A 19,582-nucleotide genomic window follows, 5' to 3' on the forward strand; every position below is an offset into this window, starting at 1 on the left:
ATTTACCGAAACATGAAGTTTATGCCATGAATGAGGATACTCATTGTCATAGCCTCGTTTACAAGTACGAAGTATTTTCCCGCGAATATTCAAAACTGCTTGGCTCCTTGCCAGTTAAATAACATGTGACTGTACACAAAATAGAAAACTTTGATGGAAATTGTAAATCATTTTTTTATCTATCAGGGGAAACAAGCTGATGATGATCAAATAAATCATTCATGAGAAATCGTTTTGTTGCTGAAGCTTGCATGACGAAGTTAATGCTAAACCTTTTCTTGTGCTCTACTGCGACACCGTAGTTTTCTATTTAGACCAGCGATGACGTCATTTCTGGTGATTCCCTACGTTGTCCAATGAGCGCTTTTTAAAATGTGCCATTTGGTATTTTACAGTATGCAATGTATTTTTTCAGCGCTGCCAGTTGCTGAACAGAATGCCGTAGCTCCCTCAATTTCCAATCAATTTTTATGGGAGTGACATTATTGTATTGCTTAGAATGTCTACTTTTTACTCATGAAAGAATCGTAGAACTAAAACTTCATAGGCGAACAGAATCATGCTGATTCACTGCACATACTGTGGGAATTCTCCACTTCAAAATACATCGGCGATGTCATCGCGAACAGAGCAGCATGCACTTCCGATATCGTTTTCACAGAAATGTGGCCAAATTTTCAAGAACTAATTTCTGAAAGTAGTCCCTAAAGACCTTATGACTACCACTGAAACGAACTAGTGATAATATCGCCTACCAGACTCCTTTTTAAGCAGAAAATTGGGTACTTGAGTGTCATTGAGCTCCAAGATTATTGCACATGGCGTAAACAACATGCCGCCATTTTGTCTCCGCTTCGGTATTTCGTACGCCGCTTATTATGCACCTTCTCAATTAAAACCAACATAATAAGGCCTTACATCGTTGATTGAATAGGAACACCACACAAAACACAATAAAGTGGGGGTACAATCGATTACGAAGCTGAAGTGAACAGTGATTTATTCCTGGAGCTACTGCTTTTGTTGTGTATAGCTGCCATGTTTTGAGAACTGGCAAATAGGAGACTTCATTGATGGCTGACGTCATCAGGCGGGAATTTGAATCGGCAGAAATAATTAAAAGGCAGGTAGTGCCCTCTCCTGTTAAAATTTTGAACTTTTTCTCAATAAAATAGATTTTCAAGAATTTTATCTTAATATTAGAGCATATTTCAACTAATTCTGCTGCTCCTAGGCCGATATAGGCCAGTTTTCTTCATGCACTCTCGCTCGCAGGAAGTAGGTCGAATGGCGACAAATTTTGTTTTGAAAGTAGAGTTTGACCAGAAGTATCCAGATAAGCAAAATTGAAGTCTCTAGGTCTTACGGTTACAAAATGTGCACCATGGGTTTAACGGATGGACGGATGGATGGATGGATGGATGGATGGATGGATGGATGGATGGATGGATGGATGGATGGATGGATGGACAGACGGACGCCACTGAACAACTTATTTGACAAGCTCGGCTGTCTTAGTCAGCTGAGCTAAAAAAAATCATGATTTTAGCTAGCATAATTCCTGAGATATAGCCGAAAGTAGTTTTTCGCATGAAGCGCCCCCTGGGGCCAAGTGTAGGTTGAAAACCATCGAAACTTATAAAACGCACAATGGTACCATAAGACCATCAAACCACCCAGAGATGAAATGCCTCTCGCTCGCAGGAAGTAGGTCGAATGGCGACAAATTTTGTTTTGAAAGTAGAGTTTGACCAGAAGTATTCAGAAATGCAAAATTGAAGTCTCTAGGTCTTACGGTTACAAAATGTGCACCATGGGTTTAACGGATGTACGGATGGATGGATGGATGGATGGATGGATGGATGGATGGATGGATGGATGGATGGATGGATGGATGGATGGATGGATGGATGGATGGATGGATGGATGGATGGATGGATGGATGGATGGATGGATGGATGGATGGATGGATGGATGGATGGATGGATGGACAGACGGACGCCACTGAACAACTTATTTGACAAGCTCGGCTGACTTAGTCAGCTGAGCTAAAAAGTGTGATAAGTCCTGAAGGTCATCGCCATTGAGTTCTAAAGAACCCGTGGATCAAAAATTAGTTTTCTTTTTTTTCTCCTGTATCCCCCTTCTATTTTTTGACTATCTGTTCTTCTTGGTTTTTTCCTTCGTTTTAAACCCTATTTAGCCCTTTCTCTGGCAAGACAAGTTATGGGATACATCTGGTTGTCCTTTGTAGAGGAGGCTATCCACTCGTGCTGTTTTGGCCTCCATATTGAAGAAGTTCATCTTGTCCAGAGGAAAACCATGCATTTCTCTCCTGTAACTCTCAAAATCTTTTTTGTCCCATTGAAATCAAAAACTGCATAATTTATTTTGTATTTCAGATGAAGGAACTGGTGAAAGGGAGCGGGGTGTATGTTTACTCGCAACAAAAATATATTATAAAGTCGGCTATTGCCAAGAATTCTTTCTTGCCAATTCTTGTGTTCATAGAAAAACCCAAGACACTTTCTTGGGTTCAGGACAAATCCAAGAATTGCCAAGATTTCTTTCTTGGCGAATCTTGGAATACAACCATCAATTCTTGCCAATTCTTAATTGTGTTCATAGAAAGACCCAAGACACTTTCTTGGGTTCAGGAAACATCCAAGAATTGCCAAGAACTCTTTCTTGACAATTCTTGTGTTCATAGGAAGACCCAATTAAGATTGCAGACCCACACAAGAATTTAAAAGAATTAACAAGAATTTGCAAGAGCCATCAAAGATATATTCTTGCAATTTCCTGTGTTTACTTTCGTACAATCCAAGAAATGCCAAGAATTATCCAAGAAAATACAAGACAAACAGAGGTCGATGGAATAAAATTTTCTAAGACAATCCCAAGAAAACACAGGGATTTTTCGCTTCGCCAGGTGTTTTCTTGGGTATAATACATTGATATACATGAATTGTACAGGACCCAAGAAAACCCAAGACGCATGCAAGATTATGCAAGATGATCTTGGGTTTTTCTTGGATTTATTTTCCTAAGGGTATAGTTCTATGAGTATGAGTGTAGCTCAGCTCCTCTCTTGGTATCTGTGATGTGGTCACCAAAAATGTTCAAATGCAGCTGTAGATTATTCCTGCAAAACATGAGAAAACATTTTAATTTTGATAGCCAAGTTTTATGAAACAGCCAGGGGCGTTTGTGCTAACCATATTGATATTTGGTGGTTAGGAATTCATCCTGGTTAAGAAATATACTACATGAATAGTATATAGGTCAAACGAAAGTTGGTAGGACATGTGATGTATCGTTGCTTGGAGTACCTACCATAAAAATATAATCGAAAACAAGTCACTACTAAGCGAGATATTGAACTTTTTACCTTTTTTAGTTTTGGCCTCCTGTTGGCCAACTCGAGAATATGATCGGACTAAAATTCGGTGTCAGATGGAGTAGGGAGTCATGTGTATACTAAATTTCAAGTTAATAGCCAAGTTCAGCGGTTAACAATAGTGCCATAGTTGCACCCAAACGGCCATTTCACGCCATTTAACCTCTGTGACCTTGAAAATCAGGCCAAATCGGAAACCCACATGATGTATCCTCGCTAGGAGAACCTACCATGAAAATGTTATCGAAATTGAGTCACTCGGAGAGATATCACACATTTTAGGTTTCCACTTCTGGCCCCCCTGGTTGCCAAGTCAAAAATCAGATCGAACCGAAATTCAGTGTCAGAGGTCACATTGGGAGACATGTGTACCAAATTTCAAGTTCACAGCTTTTGCGGTTAAGAAACGTGCCATAGTTACACTCAAGCAGCCAATTCATCCATATGATTTCTGTGACCTTGAAAATAAGGTCAAATAAAAAATCTGTATGATATGCGATGTATCCTTGCTTAGAGTACCTACCATAATATTATCATCAAAAACAAGTACCTAATAAAGCTAGATATTGCACTTTTTACCTTTTATAGTTTTTGCCCCCTGGTGGCAAAGTCCAGAATTAGTTCAGACCGAAATCAGTGTAAGAGGTTATATGACGTTGGCAGTCATATGTACCAAATTTCAAATTCATAGCTTAAGCTGTTAAGAAAAAATTATGTCAAATTAAAAACCCTTATGATACACTGGTGCTCAAAAATATTAGGACAAAGGCCAATTTTAGGTTTGACATAACTTTTCACCTGCTTAGAATTAATTGAATGGGCTCAAATAGGGCTCATATGTAAGGGGAATGGTCCCTCTTTCCCCCTGATATAATTTCAAAGAATTACATAATCAGTAATTAGTTCCAGATCTGTAATAATGAGGAAAGGTAGAATTTGAACCATCGCACCAATTTGTTTTTATATAAATGGCTTCAAAAAATAATACTATGATCAATTTTTCTAGACAATACACAATGGTATAATGTCATCCCAATGGTTCCCTAGTATTACATAACATGAGAAATCAATTTCTGGACCATTAGGCAATGACAAATGACGGGTGTATAAAGTCTACTGATTTGGAGAACCAGGGCACATTTGCAGGTGAAACTGACAGCAAAATGCGTAGGAAGACAGAGACCAGTGTCGAAATCAGGGCAGCAGTCTGTGCCTATCATGATGTTGGACTTTCAGTACGCTCAATCGCTAAAAAAGTGAATGTATCCAAATCAACTGTTCATTACATCCTGAAAAGGAAGAAGGAAACTGGAAATAACCGGTCCAGTCGACGTCTGCTGAGATGAATTGGACAGACAACTTCGAAAAATTAAGCCAACTAGCCAGAAGCACCTGTGGGACTGTTTGCAGCAAGGATGGAGTAAAATTACCCCCCTCTTCATGGAGAAACTCATCAACAGAATGCCAGGAATCTGCAGGGCAGTCATCAAGGCCAAAGGTGGTTACTTCGACGAAAAAACAGTCTGAATTGGATGGATCTCAATTATCATTGCCGGAGATGTAACGGACTTAATGACATGAAGTCATAATTTGACATGTGCAATCATAAGAAGATGACATGTTTAAGCTCCAAGAAAGTGTAGCACAGGTTTTGTATTTGTTTTAACTGTTATTTTGTGCTTTTCCAAAATGGATTGTTGTTAATTTTATGTAAAATAAACACCCATCTTATTATGATACAATTGGTGACATATCTTATGTAACACATTTGTATCATCAGCCATGAGTAACTTATGGAAAGCTTTATTCTCAAGAGAAATAAAGTAAAAACATAGAAAAAACAAGAATATTTGGAAGAAAAACGAGTATTTTACTGTAAATGCCCAAGTTGGACAAGGGCAAAAAATGCCTTACTGTCCTTAATGTAGTTACACAACTGCCACTGGTTATGTAATTCTTTGAAATTGTATCAAGGGGAAAGAGGGACCCTTCCTCTAACATATGAGACTAAGTTGAGCCCATTCCGTTAATTCTAAGCAGGTGAAAGTTATGTCAAACCTATTGGCCTTTGTCCTAATATTTTTGAGCACCAGTGTATGTGATGTATCCTTGCTAGGAGAACCTACCATAAAAATGTTATCAAAAACGAGTCACTCGTAAGCGAGATATCACACTTTTTAGGCTTCCACTTCTGGCCCACTGGTGACCAAGTCAAGAATCCGATCGGACCGAAATTCATTGTCAGAGGTCACCTGACCATAGGAGGTCCTATGTACAAAGTTGTGAGTTCATAGCTCTAGCGGAAAAGAAATGTCCGACTGTTTTTGAAACAGGATACAGACAACAACGACGATGACGACGACGAAGGTGAGCCAATAATACAAGACCAAAAACAACAGATAAGGCGCTAATGATTATTGATCAAGGTAAAGGTAGGAACTACTGAGGAAGTGCTAATGATCAAGGAAGTTCATTAACATGATTGAGAATATAATAAGAGTGTGTTGATCGGCCCAGTTGGATGCATTGTGCTTTGTACAGCATGCATGTGTGTATCGCATTGTTAACATTTCATGATTTCAAGTGTCTGGAGTGGATCGTCAATTGCGCTTTACCTTTATTTGTCAACCTTACCCATGACTTCAGAAAGATGTTTATTATTGTCTTGTTTATTCACATTAGTTCTGCTATGTGACGAGACCATTTGTTGAGTAATCCATCTTTTAGAGCCGGACTTTGACATCGTTTTAGGACAGATACTCTCCGCCATTCGCCATTAAATTTATCATACCTCACTAGTATGTGAGCCAATCACATCACGTCATTTAGAGTCCCGCGAGGTAAAATAATTTTCAATATTTCTTGGCATTATTTTACCTCTGACATCAGCGGTGAAGGGAAATTGCAAATGGCGGCCATCAAGTTTTAGCTGACGAAATCGGTGATAAATAACAACATATTTCAGGCGATTTACGCCAGGATTTTGCACAGTGATGCTGTCAGTGTCTTGAATTATGCCCAAATACTAGGTAGGTTGCAATAAGTGTGATTGTTAAATCCACGAAAAGAAAGTACAAAGCCTTCAAGTCGGGCCTGGGCCCGCTTCAAACATTTGTCTGCCAATGTAAACACAACACATTGTACGGTTTATCGCCATTTCGCCTACAATCATTTCGCCTACAGCCATTTCGCCTACCAAAAAATGCCATTCTGCCTACAACCATTTCGCCTACCGTCATTTCGCCTACGGCCTTTTTGCCTACCTGCCATTTCGCCTATTTCTCATTTCGCCTACTTGCCATTTCGTCTATCTGCCATTTCACCTACCCGCCATTTCGCCTACTGCCATTTCGCCTACATACAGAAAATGCCATTTCACATAATTCTGAATATATTTGTTTTAAATCCTCCATATTGATACCAGTATAACTAAAAAATATAAGTTATCAGGCCTTATACCTAATGTTGCAGAGGATTTGCAAATCCACCACATTTATTTAGTACCTGTCAAAAATATATGTTTGGCCCTATGTAGGCCTACTGTAGCAGAGGATTGTATCCCATTTCCCTTTTAGAGTCCCAATCATCATAAACTAATTTGTTGTTGTTGAAGCTCTAATTTGGTTACTGGATTAATTACTGGATTAATTGGATCACTATAAAGTGTGTCACACAACATAAGCAAACTAACTAATTTTCTGCTAATGTATAGTGACCGTACTCCTATCTGCCAGCTAAAAATTTGCCTCAAACCACCTCTGTTCAAAACAAATATCCAGAAAGTCCTACTCTCTTCCAATTCATAAAAAAACTAAAATAGCAGTAAAAGTAGGCGAAATGGCTAGTAGGCGAAAAGACAAGTAGGCGAATTGACAAGTAGGCGAAATGGCTAGTAGGCGAAATGGCTAATAGGCGAAATACGCAAAATGATTGTATGCGAAATGGCTGTTGGCGAAATGATTGTATGCGAAATGGCTGTAGGCGAAATGATTGTAGGCGAAATGGCGATACACCCATTGTACAGTACATGAGTACATGTCATGGCTACATACATACATACATGGGAGTCCATCCGGTACCGTCTCGGCCGAATATTATTTCGAAGTAATTAAAACAGGTATTCAGTATGATAAAGCAAAAGCCTCAGGGAAACAATGTTTTTACCTGACAAATAATTTCCAATATCTTATGCCAGGACGTGAAATATTTACTTGATATTGACTACTGAATCATCAAGGACGGACAGCAAGTGCTTGGACCAGAAAAACAAGCTGTGAGAAGAGGCAACATTTTTCATTTTCGTACTGTGAGATTGAGATTGTTGCTTCAATATTTCGAAAAGAAGATCAACTCGATCCAAAAGTCGTTTTTACCAAATTCAGGAGGGGAGTTGAACCCTTCGTTAGCAGAGCATATCAACAATTTGTGTTGAATCTTTTCTATGAATGTGCAAAGTTTCGTACAGTGATTAATTTTTTTAAAAAGGGCTTAAAATATAAAATTTGTCACTTACCTAAAATATATCCAGTCGAAATAAAAAGGTCGCAATTTTTTTCAGCGCCTGACATCAGCAGGCAAGCAAACTCACACAGTGCATCTCCAGCCTTATCGTCTCTGCCACTATTAGCTTCCATGTTCGAAAGTCACTGTACATTATACTTTGCAATGGAGCGAATCCAGCACGCACGCTGGCGCCTAATTCTAGCAGAAGCTATACCACACCATTTTTTAAACTTCATAACACACACAATATTTCTAGATAGGGTAATAGAGCTGGAGGTAAGGATCAAAGTGTTTTTTGAATTTTGAAAATCGGTCAATAAATAACGAAATGACATTGATTTATATATGAAGACCTCTTATTGTTTCACAAATCCATTACAATGGGTTCTGTAGTACATTTGGACAAGTGGGTCACGTCATTTAGCAGGGGGGTAGGGGGGCCTACCCTAGGGCAAAGAATTTTTAAAAGGTTCACATTTCTCTCCTATTTTCTTGTCTACACTGCCCAAAAAAGGGCGGAAAATGATGAAAATTTCCGGACGGCATTTTTTTCTCATGCCGAATCCATTGGCGGCCATCTTGGGATCGGCGGCAGCCATCTTGGATTCAAAATGTCCGCCACTTATATTTATGCGGACTGCTATAGCAGGAGTCGGCAACGATGTGTGGCATGTAATATGTCTACGGAAAGCTTGTGACGATGCTACTTCAACAAAAATGTCGGAATGAGTGGCGGCCATCTTGGATTTTCAATGGCGGCCATTTTACATTTTTACAACGCCGAGGTAAGTGTACATCACCAGGATACTGAACCTAATCATATTATGAAGGCATAAACAACTACCAAATCAGAAACAGAGAAAACAACACGTTGCACTTGGCAAAATGTTGAAGTGGCGGCCATCTTGGATTTGCGCGTCGGCCATTAATTTTTTTAAAGAATTTCGCGGGAAAAATATTTCTTACTACCAACCTTGGCTTGTAATATATCAAAATCTACGTAATGAAATGTAAAATTCAACCGTAAGTACCTACCTATTACCTAATGAACACAGTTCTCTTAAATCTATGAAATGTGTTTAAACTCAAAACCCCAGGCTCAAAACATGATATCCGAACAAAGTTTCTAACAGACACAGATCCAACATAATTGTCATACTACAGTGGAACCCCGGTAACACGACCACCCAAGGGACTAAGCCGAAGTGGTCGTGTTACCGGGGTGGTCGCGTTAGTGAATTTAAGAATCATAAGTAGGTTTTCCCGCCAAAACATCGTCCTAGCAGATATGCTGTGTGTACATTGACATGCATTAATGACTACGCCACCGGGTGATTCGATAATTTTGTGTGTATATTACGAATAAAAAATCATTTTCTTGAGTGTTTTGCGTTTAATTTACAACTTATGTAAATGAGTAAATAAACTGACGAGAGCTAATTAGACCAAACATTACATTAAAACTTGAGCATGCTAATTAGAGCAAGCATGTTATTCACACCATCGGCAGCTGCCCTTCTTGATGTCAAGCTAATATTCCCGCTAACATTGAGAGAGGTGATGTGAGAAGATGTTGAGAATTCTTCCTGATGTCTTCCTGCTTTAACTTCAGCCAATTTGAACTGGTACTGATTAAATCATCTTTTTAAAAACGTATTTTATCAATTTTACGACGTAGTAAGCATTCTTTACTTTGAGTATTGGTACTCTTACTAATCAACATAATTTATTTGTCCTAAAAACTACGTGTGCATGTGAATTTAAGAATCATAAGTAGGTTTTCCCGCCAAAACATCGTCCTAGCAGATATGCTGTGTGTACATTGACATGCATTAATGACTACGCCACCGGGTGATTCGATAATTTTGTGTGTATATTACGAATAAAAAATCATTTTCTTGAGTGTTTTGCGTTTAATTTACAACTTATGTAAATGAGTAAATAAACTGACGAGAGCTAATTAGACCAAACATTACATTAAAACTTGAGCATGCTAATTAGAGCAAGCATGTTATTCACACCATCGGCAGCTGCCCTTCTTGATGTCAAGCTAATATTCCCGCTAACATTGAGAGAGGTGATGTGAGAAGATGTTGAGAATTCTTCCTGATGTCTTCCTGCTTTAACTTCAGCCAATTTGAACTGGTACTGATTAAATCATCTTTTTAAAAACGTATTTTATCAATTTTACGACGTAGTAAGCATTCTTTACTTTGAGTATTGGTACTCTTACTAATCAACATAATTTATTTGTCCTAAAAACTACGTGTGCATGCCTCTTGACATTATTTAATACTAAATGATGAAAAACAAACCGTGAGTCGAAAAGAAAGTTTATTCTTCATTTTATTTGCGCTTACATTTGATCAAACTCACTTACACATCATTTATTTTCATATGGATTCCCATGGTCATTGTGTTCGAGGTGCTAACTATCAACACGGATTTGCGAGAAGGTGCCAATTGATACGATGCGGTCATGGTTGATTACGGCAATTAGGCCTCATGGTCGCGTTAGCGGGGTTAATTTGCAGTTTGGGACCGACCAAGCTGGTGGTCGCGGTTTGGGTACCGGGGTGGTCGTGTTAGTGAGGGCCAGTTAATGGGAATTAGAGAGAAAACCATTCGGGACCGGAGAATTTTGGTCGTGTTCGCGGGGTGGTCGCGTTACTGAGGTGGTCGCCGACCGGGGTTCCACTGTATAGTAAATCAGAGTCCTGTCTCACTGCACAACCGTCAACTAAACATGAAATTATTTTCCTTTAAAGATTCTTCATCCTTCATTCCTTTCCAATTCTCTGACTGTGTGGATATGTCACAGTGGATGGAGGAGTATTCCTGGAAAGGTAAACAAACATTTATATTGTTAACCTGTGAAAAAAGTAAGAAATCAGGCCATCACAATTGACACATGACACCAAAAAACTCAGGCATACCTCTACCAATCGATTTTTATTAACATGTGACAATGCATTAAGCTTTGAATTAAAAAAATAACCTATAACTATAAGTTTGAGTGCAAAAATAGATTTAAATTAAAGATTCCAGGAAATTCATGGAAAAACAACATACTCCACCCGAACCAGGAAGTAAAATGGAACAGTCCCGCAAACTGACCAATCACAATGCGCCAATGGGGTCACGTGACTAATCCCAATAATTAATGCGGGAGAGTACGCTACTTAGATTCGCCGAACCCGTTCTGCATTTGAAGCGGCCTGTACCTTCCAACTTTCACGATTGTTTTTTCGTATCAAACGGCAAAATAATTTTATATCACTGCATTCATTGTATTCTTAAGACTTATAAATAACTAACCGCAAGCTTTTCTGAGCGTTTTTGGTCGTAGATTGGCTGAAATCGACTTTGTAAACGTCAAATTGACAAAGTTGAAACTCACTTGTTTATTCTCCGTTTCCGGATGTTCGTGGTGCGGGGTGAAGCGGATAGCTTCCTCTGATTGGTCAAAAAATATCACAATATTAAGATGAACCGCGAGTTCCCTCTTGCAGAAATAGGAAGTGTGGTATGATGTACCAAACTGCCGATCAGCTAACGATGTTGCCAGGCGCTCCGTAGCGCTTTGCACGACGTAACGTCGCGATGTACGTAACAGTGCGTACATTGTAATCTGATGCGTTTTCTGAAGAGTGTGGTATAGCTACTATAGATCCATGCACTTGATTGGGACCAACGTTTACGGAAACGTCGCGTCTCTTCACGTTACAGTAATGTAAAATGCATGGTGACGTGACGACAGCCAACACTACGTCATGTAAACGTTGTTCCCAATCAAGTGCATGAATCTATAGCAGTGATGCGAATGTATGTCAGTTTGGGGCGGGAAATTCAAACCAGGGTCAACTGGGGTCAAACAACATTTTTGCTCAGTACCGCCAACTGCTGATATAAATCGAAACTAATCTGTTTTATATCAAATTTTCTATATCATGCAGACCTCTTCAACTTCATTTCAAGCTTCTATATCTGCTGGAATAAAGCGACATAAATTGAAAATGATGACTTTGTTGAGCAGTAATTTTACAAATAATATAAAAGTTACTTTGTTCTAAAGACGCTTTATGTTTGGGCCAATTTCGTAGAAACCACGACAGAATAATGATTAGGTATGTGTGAACATGACTATATGAGCAAGATTTGTAGTGAAATGTCTCATCTTACAAAATGAAATGGCTAGGGCCATTGTGCTCACCTCATGTGGAGGAAAGATGGATAAAGAGCATGGTATTGTGTCATGTAGTGTTAGGTTTGATGTAGGTCCAAGCAATTACAATTTCCCCAAAATGGCCAATTTACAGTACATTCGACCTCTGTGACCTTGAAAAGCAGGTCAAATCAAAGAAGACCCGGGTGACACATTGAATGGTTGTAAGAATTAGATGTACCTATGATATAAAATTGGTGCCAATCGGGCAAGTTATACTAGGAATAATGGCATTTTGAAGAATTTAGGATTTGGCCCCCTCCCTGGAGGCCAAACGGCAAATCAGATCGCACCAAACTTCGGTACCTGAGACCACCTGACCAAGGGGTACATGTGTACTTAATTTGTGATCAATAGTCATTGCAGTTAAGAAACGTGCCATAGTTACGGCCTGACGGCGAATTTACGCCATTTGACCTCTGTGACCTTGACAAGAAGGTCAAATTAAAAACCTGTGTGACATATACTGTATGGTGGTTAGATGTACCCATGATATCAAATTGGTGGCAATCGGGCAAGAAGTTAAGGAATAATCACATTTTTAAGGTTTTTGGATTTTGCCCCCTGGTGGTCAAGTGGTGAATCATATTGGACCAAACTTCGGTCCCTGAGATTACCTGACTAAGGGGTAAATGTGTACCAAATTTGGGATCAATAGTCATTGCAGTTTAGAAACGTGCCATCGTTACATCCTAACGGCCAATTTACACCATTTGACCTCTGTGACCTTGAAAAGGAGGTCAAATCAAAAACCCGGAGGATATATGATGCACCTTTGCTAGAAGTACCTACCATATTTTTTTCAAAATTTCCTGACTACTATTAAGGGAGATATTGCATATTTTCACTTTTAACGTTTGGCCCCCTGGTGGCCAAATCATGAAACGAATCATTCCGAAACTTGGTGTCCAAGGTGTCATTACATAAGGGTACATGTGTACCAAGTTTCAACTCAATAGCTCTAACAGTTACGAAACGTGCCCTGCTAACGGACGACGGACGACGACGACGACGACGACGACGACGACGACGGACGACGGACGCCACGGTATGGGATAAGCTCACCTCTGCTAAGAGGTGAGCTAAAAAGGAGATGATAATTAAGCACTCTTTTTGCATCAATCTCCACAAATTCATGCCTCAATTTTGTTAAAACCACTGTCAGATTGATGACTATGTCTATGATACCTGAATATATGCTATTTTGTTTGGAGATCGTCTCAATACAATTGGACCTCTGCATTCAGGATAGGGGTATATAAGCTGCAGGGGTACTCTGCTCGTATTATCGAGATGCGCCTTATACACTCACAATGCTGTATTACTGTATTACAAACCAGGTTTGAATAATGGCATATGAGTTGGGTGCACAACTTCACACCTTTTTTGTCACAGTGGTTGAATTTATGGAATTGGAAATTTTGACCATATCCTTAGAAACTGCATACCACAAACGCTGTTTGACCCCATGGCTTGAAACATTGTGAGAAGATCATGTAATGACCGAAGAAAATGTGCAAAAAGCTGGAGTTAAGTGCTAGTTAATATCATTAAAATTTTAATGAGTTGAATTTTTTTCGGTCAACCTGTAGAAAAGATGGCCCGAGTTAAGAATACATCCCCATCACTCGGGAGATACTCATGAAACTATACGCCGCTCGTAACCTGTCACCACTACTACCAAGCATCAATTGGAGATATTCAAGTAGCTATTAGCAACCTGACAAACCATCAATGACATTGAAATCCAGAATTATCACAGTACAGACTATTCAGTAGCAGCCAGCGTGGATTGCCCTAACAGGACACGGGCCGAAGACCCTCAAGCATGATCCCCGAGAATTAGCAACATGACAATCCATCACAGACACCGACGACACCGGAACTAAAATTACTACCATGAGGAGACTTTGACTTTGCAATCTTATTCTTACTACCGGTAAAATTCCCGATTTAATGTTAGCAGTATGGCTATGTAGGGCGAGAAATTTCAAATGTCACCATTGCCGGTATACAATCACACGAAATTTGGTTGCACTCCGACTTTGTTTACATTTCAAGATGGCCGCCTGGTGGCCATATTTGAAGTCCGAGCGGGACACATTTTTTGGGTAGAATAGAAGGCCCCTAGATATATGTCCTCAAAGTTTAGAACCTTCTAGCTCAAATAGAAACGAAACGTGCCACCTATCGGTGATTTAGTGAACTTTGACATCTGTGACCTTGAAAAGTACATCAAATCAAAAACTCCGGTAATATTTCATTTAACCTTATTAGATACACCCACCATAAACATTTCACACTCTACATACAACCATTCAAAGAGGCAAAAAACCATTCAAAAAGGCAAAAACCAAATTCCAAGATGGCCGCCTGGAGGCCACAAAGAAGATCATATCGCGAAAAAGTAAAGTCTGGGCATATTGCCCAAAGCTACCATCACACCAAGTTTTAGCCATCTTGCCCTAGCGGTGACAAAACGTGCTCCGATTAGGGACGACGACAGACGCCGACGCAGAGGAAACGTGCTCCGCCAAAAGACGATGACGACGGACGCTATGGTATCGTATAGGCTCCCCAGAGGTGAGCTAACTAGAACTAAAAAAAATGAAGATTATAAACTTGTTCATACTTACTACTGTTCCTCGCTCTCTACTGACTTGTCGTTTGTCTTCTATGTCACATTTGTTACCTAGGATCATCCGTTCCACATCTTCATTAGCGTGCTGCAAACACAAAACAATGTTACACTCTCCAGAACAATTCCAATAAGGCTTTTAAACAAGCTTAATGAAGTTCAGCTTGAGACAAACCAGTCCATTAGATACATGGTCACAAGCTACGACAACTACATCTTGTAGTTAATGTAGTCTGGACCTTTGTATCAATTCCTTCGAAGTGCAGGTAGTGAAAAACCAGCCCAGTCGATGTGTGGTCACAACCTTGGGGCAAACAGTTTAAGAACCTTAACATCAAATCAAAATCAATCGGAGCGAACAGTTAAGGCAGTATGTACCTTAAAGTGATACTATGATGTGATTTACAACTTTGCGGAAATACGTCCGTTTTTAATTGTTGATCACAAATGTAAAGCTCAAATTTTCCATTTTTGATTAGATTTATTATAAAATCGCTGTTTTAATCGCGTCAGACTGGCCTACTGCCGAAGACGTTTTGAAAAACCCGCACTAAGTCACGTGACCTCATGACGTCACAACATGAACAAGTCAGACCGTCGAATATTTTCCTATTCGCTCTAGGAAGAAGCTACATCCGCAGTAGTTCGCGTACGCTCAGGAAAATCTAATGAATATTAAATAAGATCTAAAAATAGTTTTAGGAATACCATTATTATGACGTCAGCAATGGAATTTCCTGGTTGGACTTAGGAAATTTATGATGAAATGACTAGGACTGTGGACTTGGGGGGAGGGGCCGTCCCTTCCCTTACTTCGTTACTTCGAGATTTTTTCCAAATGTGCTGGAAGACCCCCAACGGCAGACGAATTTGGAGTTGGTTCTCGAAGTTGTGTTCCGGCGGAGCATCAGGAGGAGAAGATGAACCACCGGCTGGTGACCTCTTGACTCGAACTTCATGGTGACGGCCCGGTTCTTTGATAGGGTCAGGCCAGCGGAAAACCCCAACACCTTCAGTTTTGCTGGTGTTGCCGCAAAACATCGCAGCACAACGCCACCCGACAACCCTTTTCTTCTTCTTCTCCATAATCTTCAGTTCTTATCGTGTATATATTGGATGGAATGTCAATGGTCAATGACAGTTGTAAATAAACGAATGAGATTTTTTTTTTTCGTGGGAATGTAAACCACCGCGACGGCGAAAATGTTCATGTTGTGACGTCATCAACGAAAACGTCTTTGGTGTAGCGCGATTTCAACGGCATCGCCGTCCGGGCGGGATTAAATCCATCAATTTCTAGAAAATGTGCATTTCGATTCGAAACCTTACCGATTCATGAGAAAGTGACGTAGTCATTTGTCAAAAACAGCTAAAACATTATATGGTGAAATTTGACACGAGGTAACCCTTTAACATCAAATCCTTTGAAGTGCAAATTGAGACAAACCAGCCCAGTAGATGCATGGCCACAACCAGACACAGTCTGGACCTTTTTGATAAATTCCTTTATAGTGTAGGTTGGTTGTGACAACCTAGTCCTGTGAACATGGTCCAGCCAAAGGTGGGACAGCCATACAGTAATTGCCATCGGCTTTAAATCATGGACAACCAAGCAGTTGAAAAGTGCAAGGTGAGGACAAAGTCCAAGGGGTATGATTTCTTAGCCCACGTTAATAGCGAGTAAAAACTTAACAGATACACATGATTTTTTCAACTGCCACATACGGTTTTGTTTATTTAATCAAGTTTGAGGTAAGTATTACAGTGAAAATTCTTCTGATGACCGCGCAGGAGCACTCGTTTTGGATGGGAGGTGCAAGGTGTTCGTTTGGTTCTATGAGTACAAGTGTAGCTCAGTTCCTTTCTCTCTGTGATCTGTGATGTGGTCACCAAAAACGTTCAAATGCAGCTGTAGATAATTCCTTGTAAAACATAATGAGAAAACATTATAATTTTGATTGCCAAGTTATAAAATACGAGACCTATAACAACTGATAAGGCGCTAATGATTATTGATCAAGGTAAAGGTAGGAACTACTGAGGAAGTACTAAAGATCAAGGAAGTTCATCAATATGATTGTGAATATAATAAGAGTGTGTTGATCTGCCCCAGTTGGATGCATTGTGCTGTACAGTGTGCAAATGTGTATCGCATTGTTTGTCGACATTTCAAGTCTCCGGAGTAGATCGTCAACTGCGCTGTTTATTTACATTTTGTCAACCTTACCCATGACTTCATAATGATGTTTATTATTGTCTTGTTTATTCACATTAGTTACGCTATGCGACAAGACTCCTTTGTTCAGTAATCCATATTTTAGAGCCGGACTTTGACGACATCATTTTAGATCAGATACTCTGGCCGCCATTTTGAGTGACAACTTTAGGTATCATGTGACAGTGACTTCTTAGCACATGATCGTTTCGTCTGCTTGTGCATAAATTAAACCCAGTTTTGTCGGGCGCTAAAAAGCATGATATCTCAATAAATTGTGGGTGAACATGTAAAATATTTTAATATATTGACTGCAGAATCATCAAGGATGTAGAAAGAGCTTGGACTAAAAAAACGAAGCTGTGAAAAGAGGCAAAATTTGTCATTTTCGTAATGTTGCGTTTACAGTACATTTCTACAGAGACACTGCATCGCCACTTCTATACTTCAAAAAGAAGGTCACCTGGATTTGAAGGTTATTTTAATCAATTTGGGTTGAACCCATCGTCAACAGAGCTTATGAACAAATTCCAATAAATCTTTTTTATGAGTGTATTAAGTTTTGTACCGTAATTAATTTCAGAAATGGCTTAAGATAGAAAATATGACACTTACCTAAAATCAATCCGGTCGAATTTTTTCCAGCGCATTACATCAGCGGGCAAGAAAACTCACACAGTGCATCGCCTTGTCCTCTCTGCCACTATTAGCTTCCATGTTCGAAAGTCATTGTACATTATACATTCCGTTGGAGCAAATTCAGCACACTCGGCGATAATGGCGGCTACTTCTAGCAGGGATGTAAATGTATGTCATTTTGGGGCGGGATATTCAAACCAGGGTCAACTGGGGTCAAACGACATTTTTGCTCAGTACCGCCAACTGGCGATATAATTCGAAAAATGAAACGGCCAGGGGTCATTGTGCTCACCGTATAGAGATTTGGTGCTTTGGAATTCATCCAGATTAAGAAACATTGTACATGTATAGTACATGGGTCAAACCAAAGTCGATATGACATGTGATGTATCGTTGCTTGGAGTAAGTACCATAAGAATATCATCAAAAACAAGTCTCTAATAAACGAGATATTGCACTTTTTACCTATTTTAGTTTTGGCCTCCTGGTGGCCGAGTTGAGTACCAGATCAGATCGAAATTCGGTGTTACATGACGTAGGGAGTCATGTGTATCAAATTTCAATTTCAAAGCTTTAGTGGTTAAGAAATGTGCCATAGTTACAATCAAATGACCAATTTACGCCATTTGACCTCTGTGACCTTGAAAAGCAGGTCAGATCAAAAACTCATATGATATGTGATGTATCCTTGCTAGGAGAACCTACCATAAAAATGCTATTGAAAACGAATCACTAAAAATAAGCAAGATATTGCACTTCTTACTTTTTCCATTATGACCCCCTGGTGGCCGAATAAAGAATCAGATCGGGCCAAAATTTGGCATCAGAGGTTATCTGATGTAGGGGGTTATATGCACCAAGTTTCAAGTTCATAGCTTTACTGGTTAAAAAACGTGCCATAGTTTACCCTCTAATGGCCAATTTACGCCATATGACCTCTGTGACCTTGAAAAGTAGGTCAAATTGAAAAGCCGTAAGATATGTGATGTATTCTTCCTAAAAGTACCTACCATAAAAATTTTATCGAAAACAAGTCACTTATAAGCAAGATATCACACTTTTTAGATTTCCACTTTTGGCCACCTGGTGGCAAAGTTGAGAATCAGATCAAACCAAAATTCAGCACCAGAGGCTATGTGATATAGGGGGTTATATGTACCAAGTTTCAAGTTCATAGCTTTAGTGGTTAAGAAACGTGCCATAGTTTACACTCTAATGGCCAATTTACGCCATATGACCTCTGTGACCTTGAAAGCAAGGTCAAATTAAAAACCCGTATAATATAAAATGTATATTTGCTATGAGTACCTACAACAAAAGTTTTATCGAAAACAAATCACTTATAAGCGAGATATCACACTTTTTAGATTTCCACTTTTGGCCCCCTGGTGGCAAAGTTAGGAATCAGATCGAACCAAAATTCAGCACCAGAGGCTATGTGATATAGGGGGTTATTTGTACCAAGTTTCAAGTTCATAGCTTTAGTGGTTAAGAAACGTGCCATAGTTTACACTCTAATGGCCAATTTACGCCATATGATGACCTCTGTGACCTTGAAAACAAGGTCAAATTAAAAACCCGTATAATATAAAATGTATATTTGCTATGAGTACCTACAACAAAAGTTTTATCGAAAACAAGTCACTAATAAGCGAGATATCACACTTTTTAGATATCGACATTTGGCCCTCTGGTGGCCAAACAGAGAATCAGATCGGACCGAAAATCAGTGTCAGAGATCAGCTGACCTAGGGCATTCTGTGTACAAAGTTTCAAGTTCATAGCCCTAGCAGTTAAGAAACGTGCCACTGTTAGGATACGACGACGACGACGACGACGACGACAACGACGACGGACACAGCGCTATCATATAGACTCCCCTTACGGTGAGCCAAAAATATCTATTTTATATCAAAACTTCATGCCGACCTCTTCAACTTTATTTCAAGCCTCTATCTGCTG

At 39.5% G+C, this 19,582-nt stretch overlaps 1 protein-coding gene across 3 annotated transcripts in view; it reads right to left on the reverse strand.

The window, feature by feature from the left end:
• Window positions 1-19,582, reverse strand: part of LOC135485868 (ras-related protein Rab-10-like) — a 143,782-nt gene that overhangs the window by 23,032 nt on the left and 101,168 nt on the right. For all 3 annotated transcript variants that reach the window (XM_064768205.1, XM_064768206.1, XM_064768203.1), the window contains exon 4: window positions 14,765-14,854. In XM_064768205.1, coding sequence (XP_064624275.1) covers window positions 14,765-14,854 — 90 coding nt within the window. The remainder of the gene's footprint in view (window positions 1-14,764; window positions 14,855-19,582) is intronic.

This window comes from Lineus longissimus, chromosome 4 (assembly GCF_910592395.1).
Source record: "Lineus longissimus chromosome 4, tnLinLong1.2, whole genome shotgun sequence".
Classification (NCBI taxonomy): domain Eukaryota; kingdom Metazoa; phylum Nemertea; class Pilidiophora; order Heteronemertea; family Lineidae; genus Lineus; species Lineus longissimus.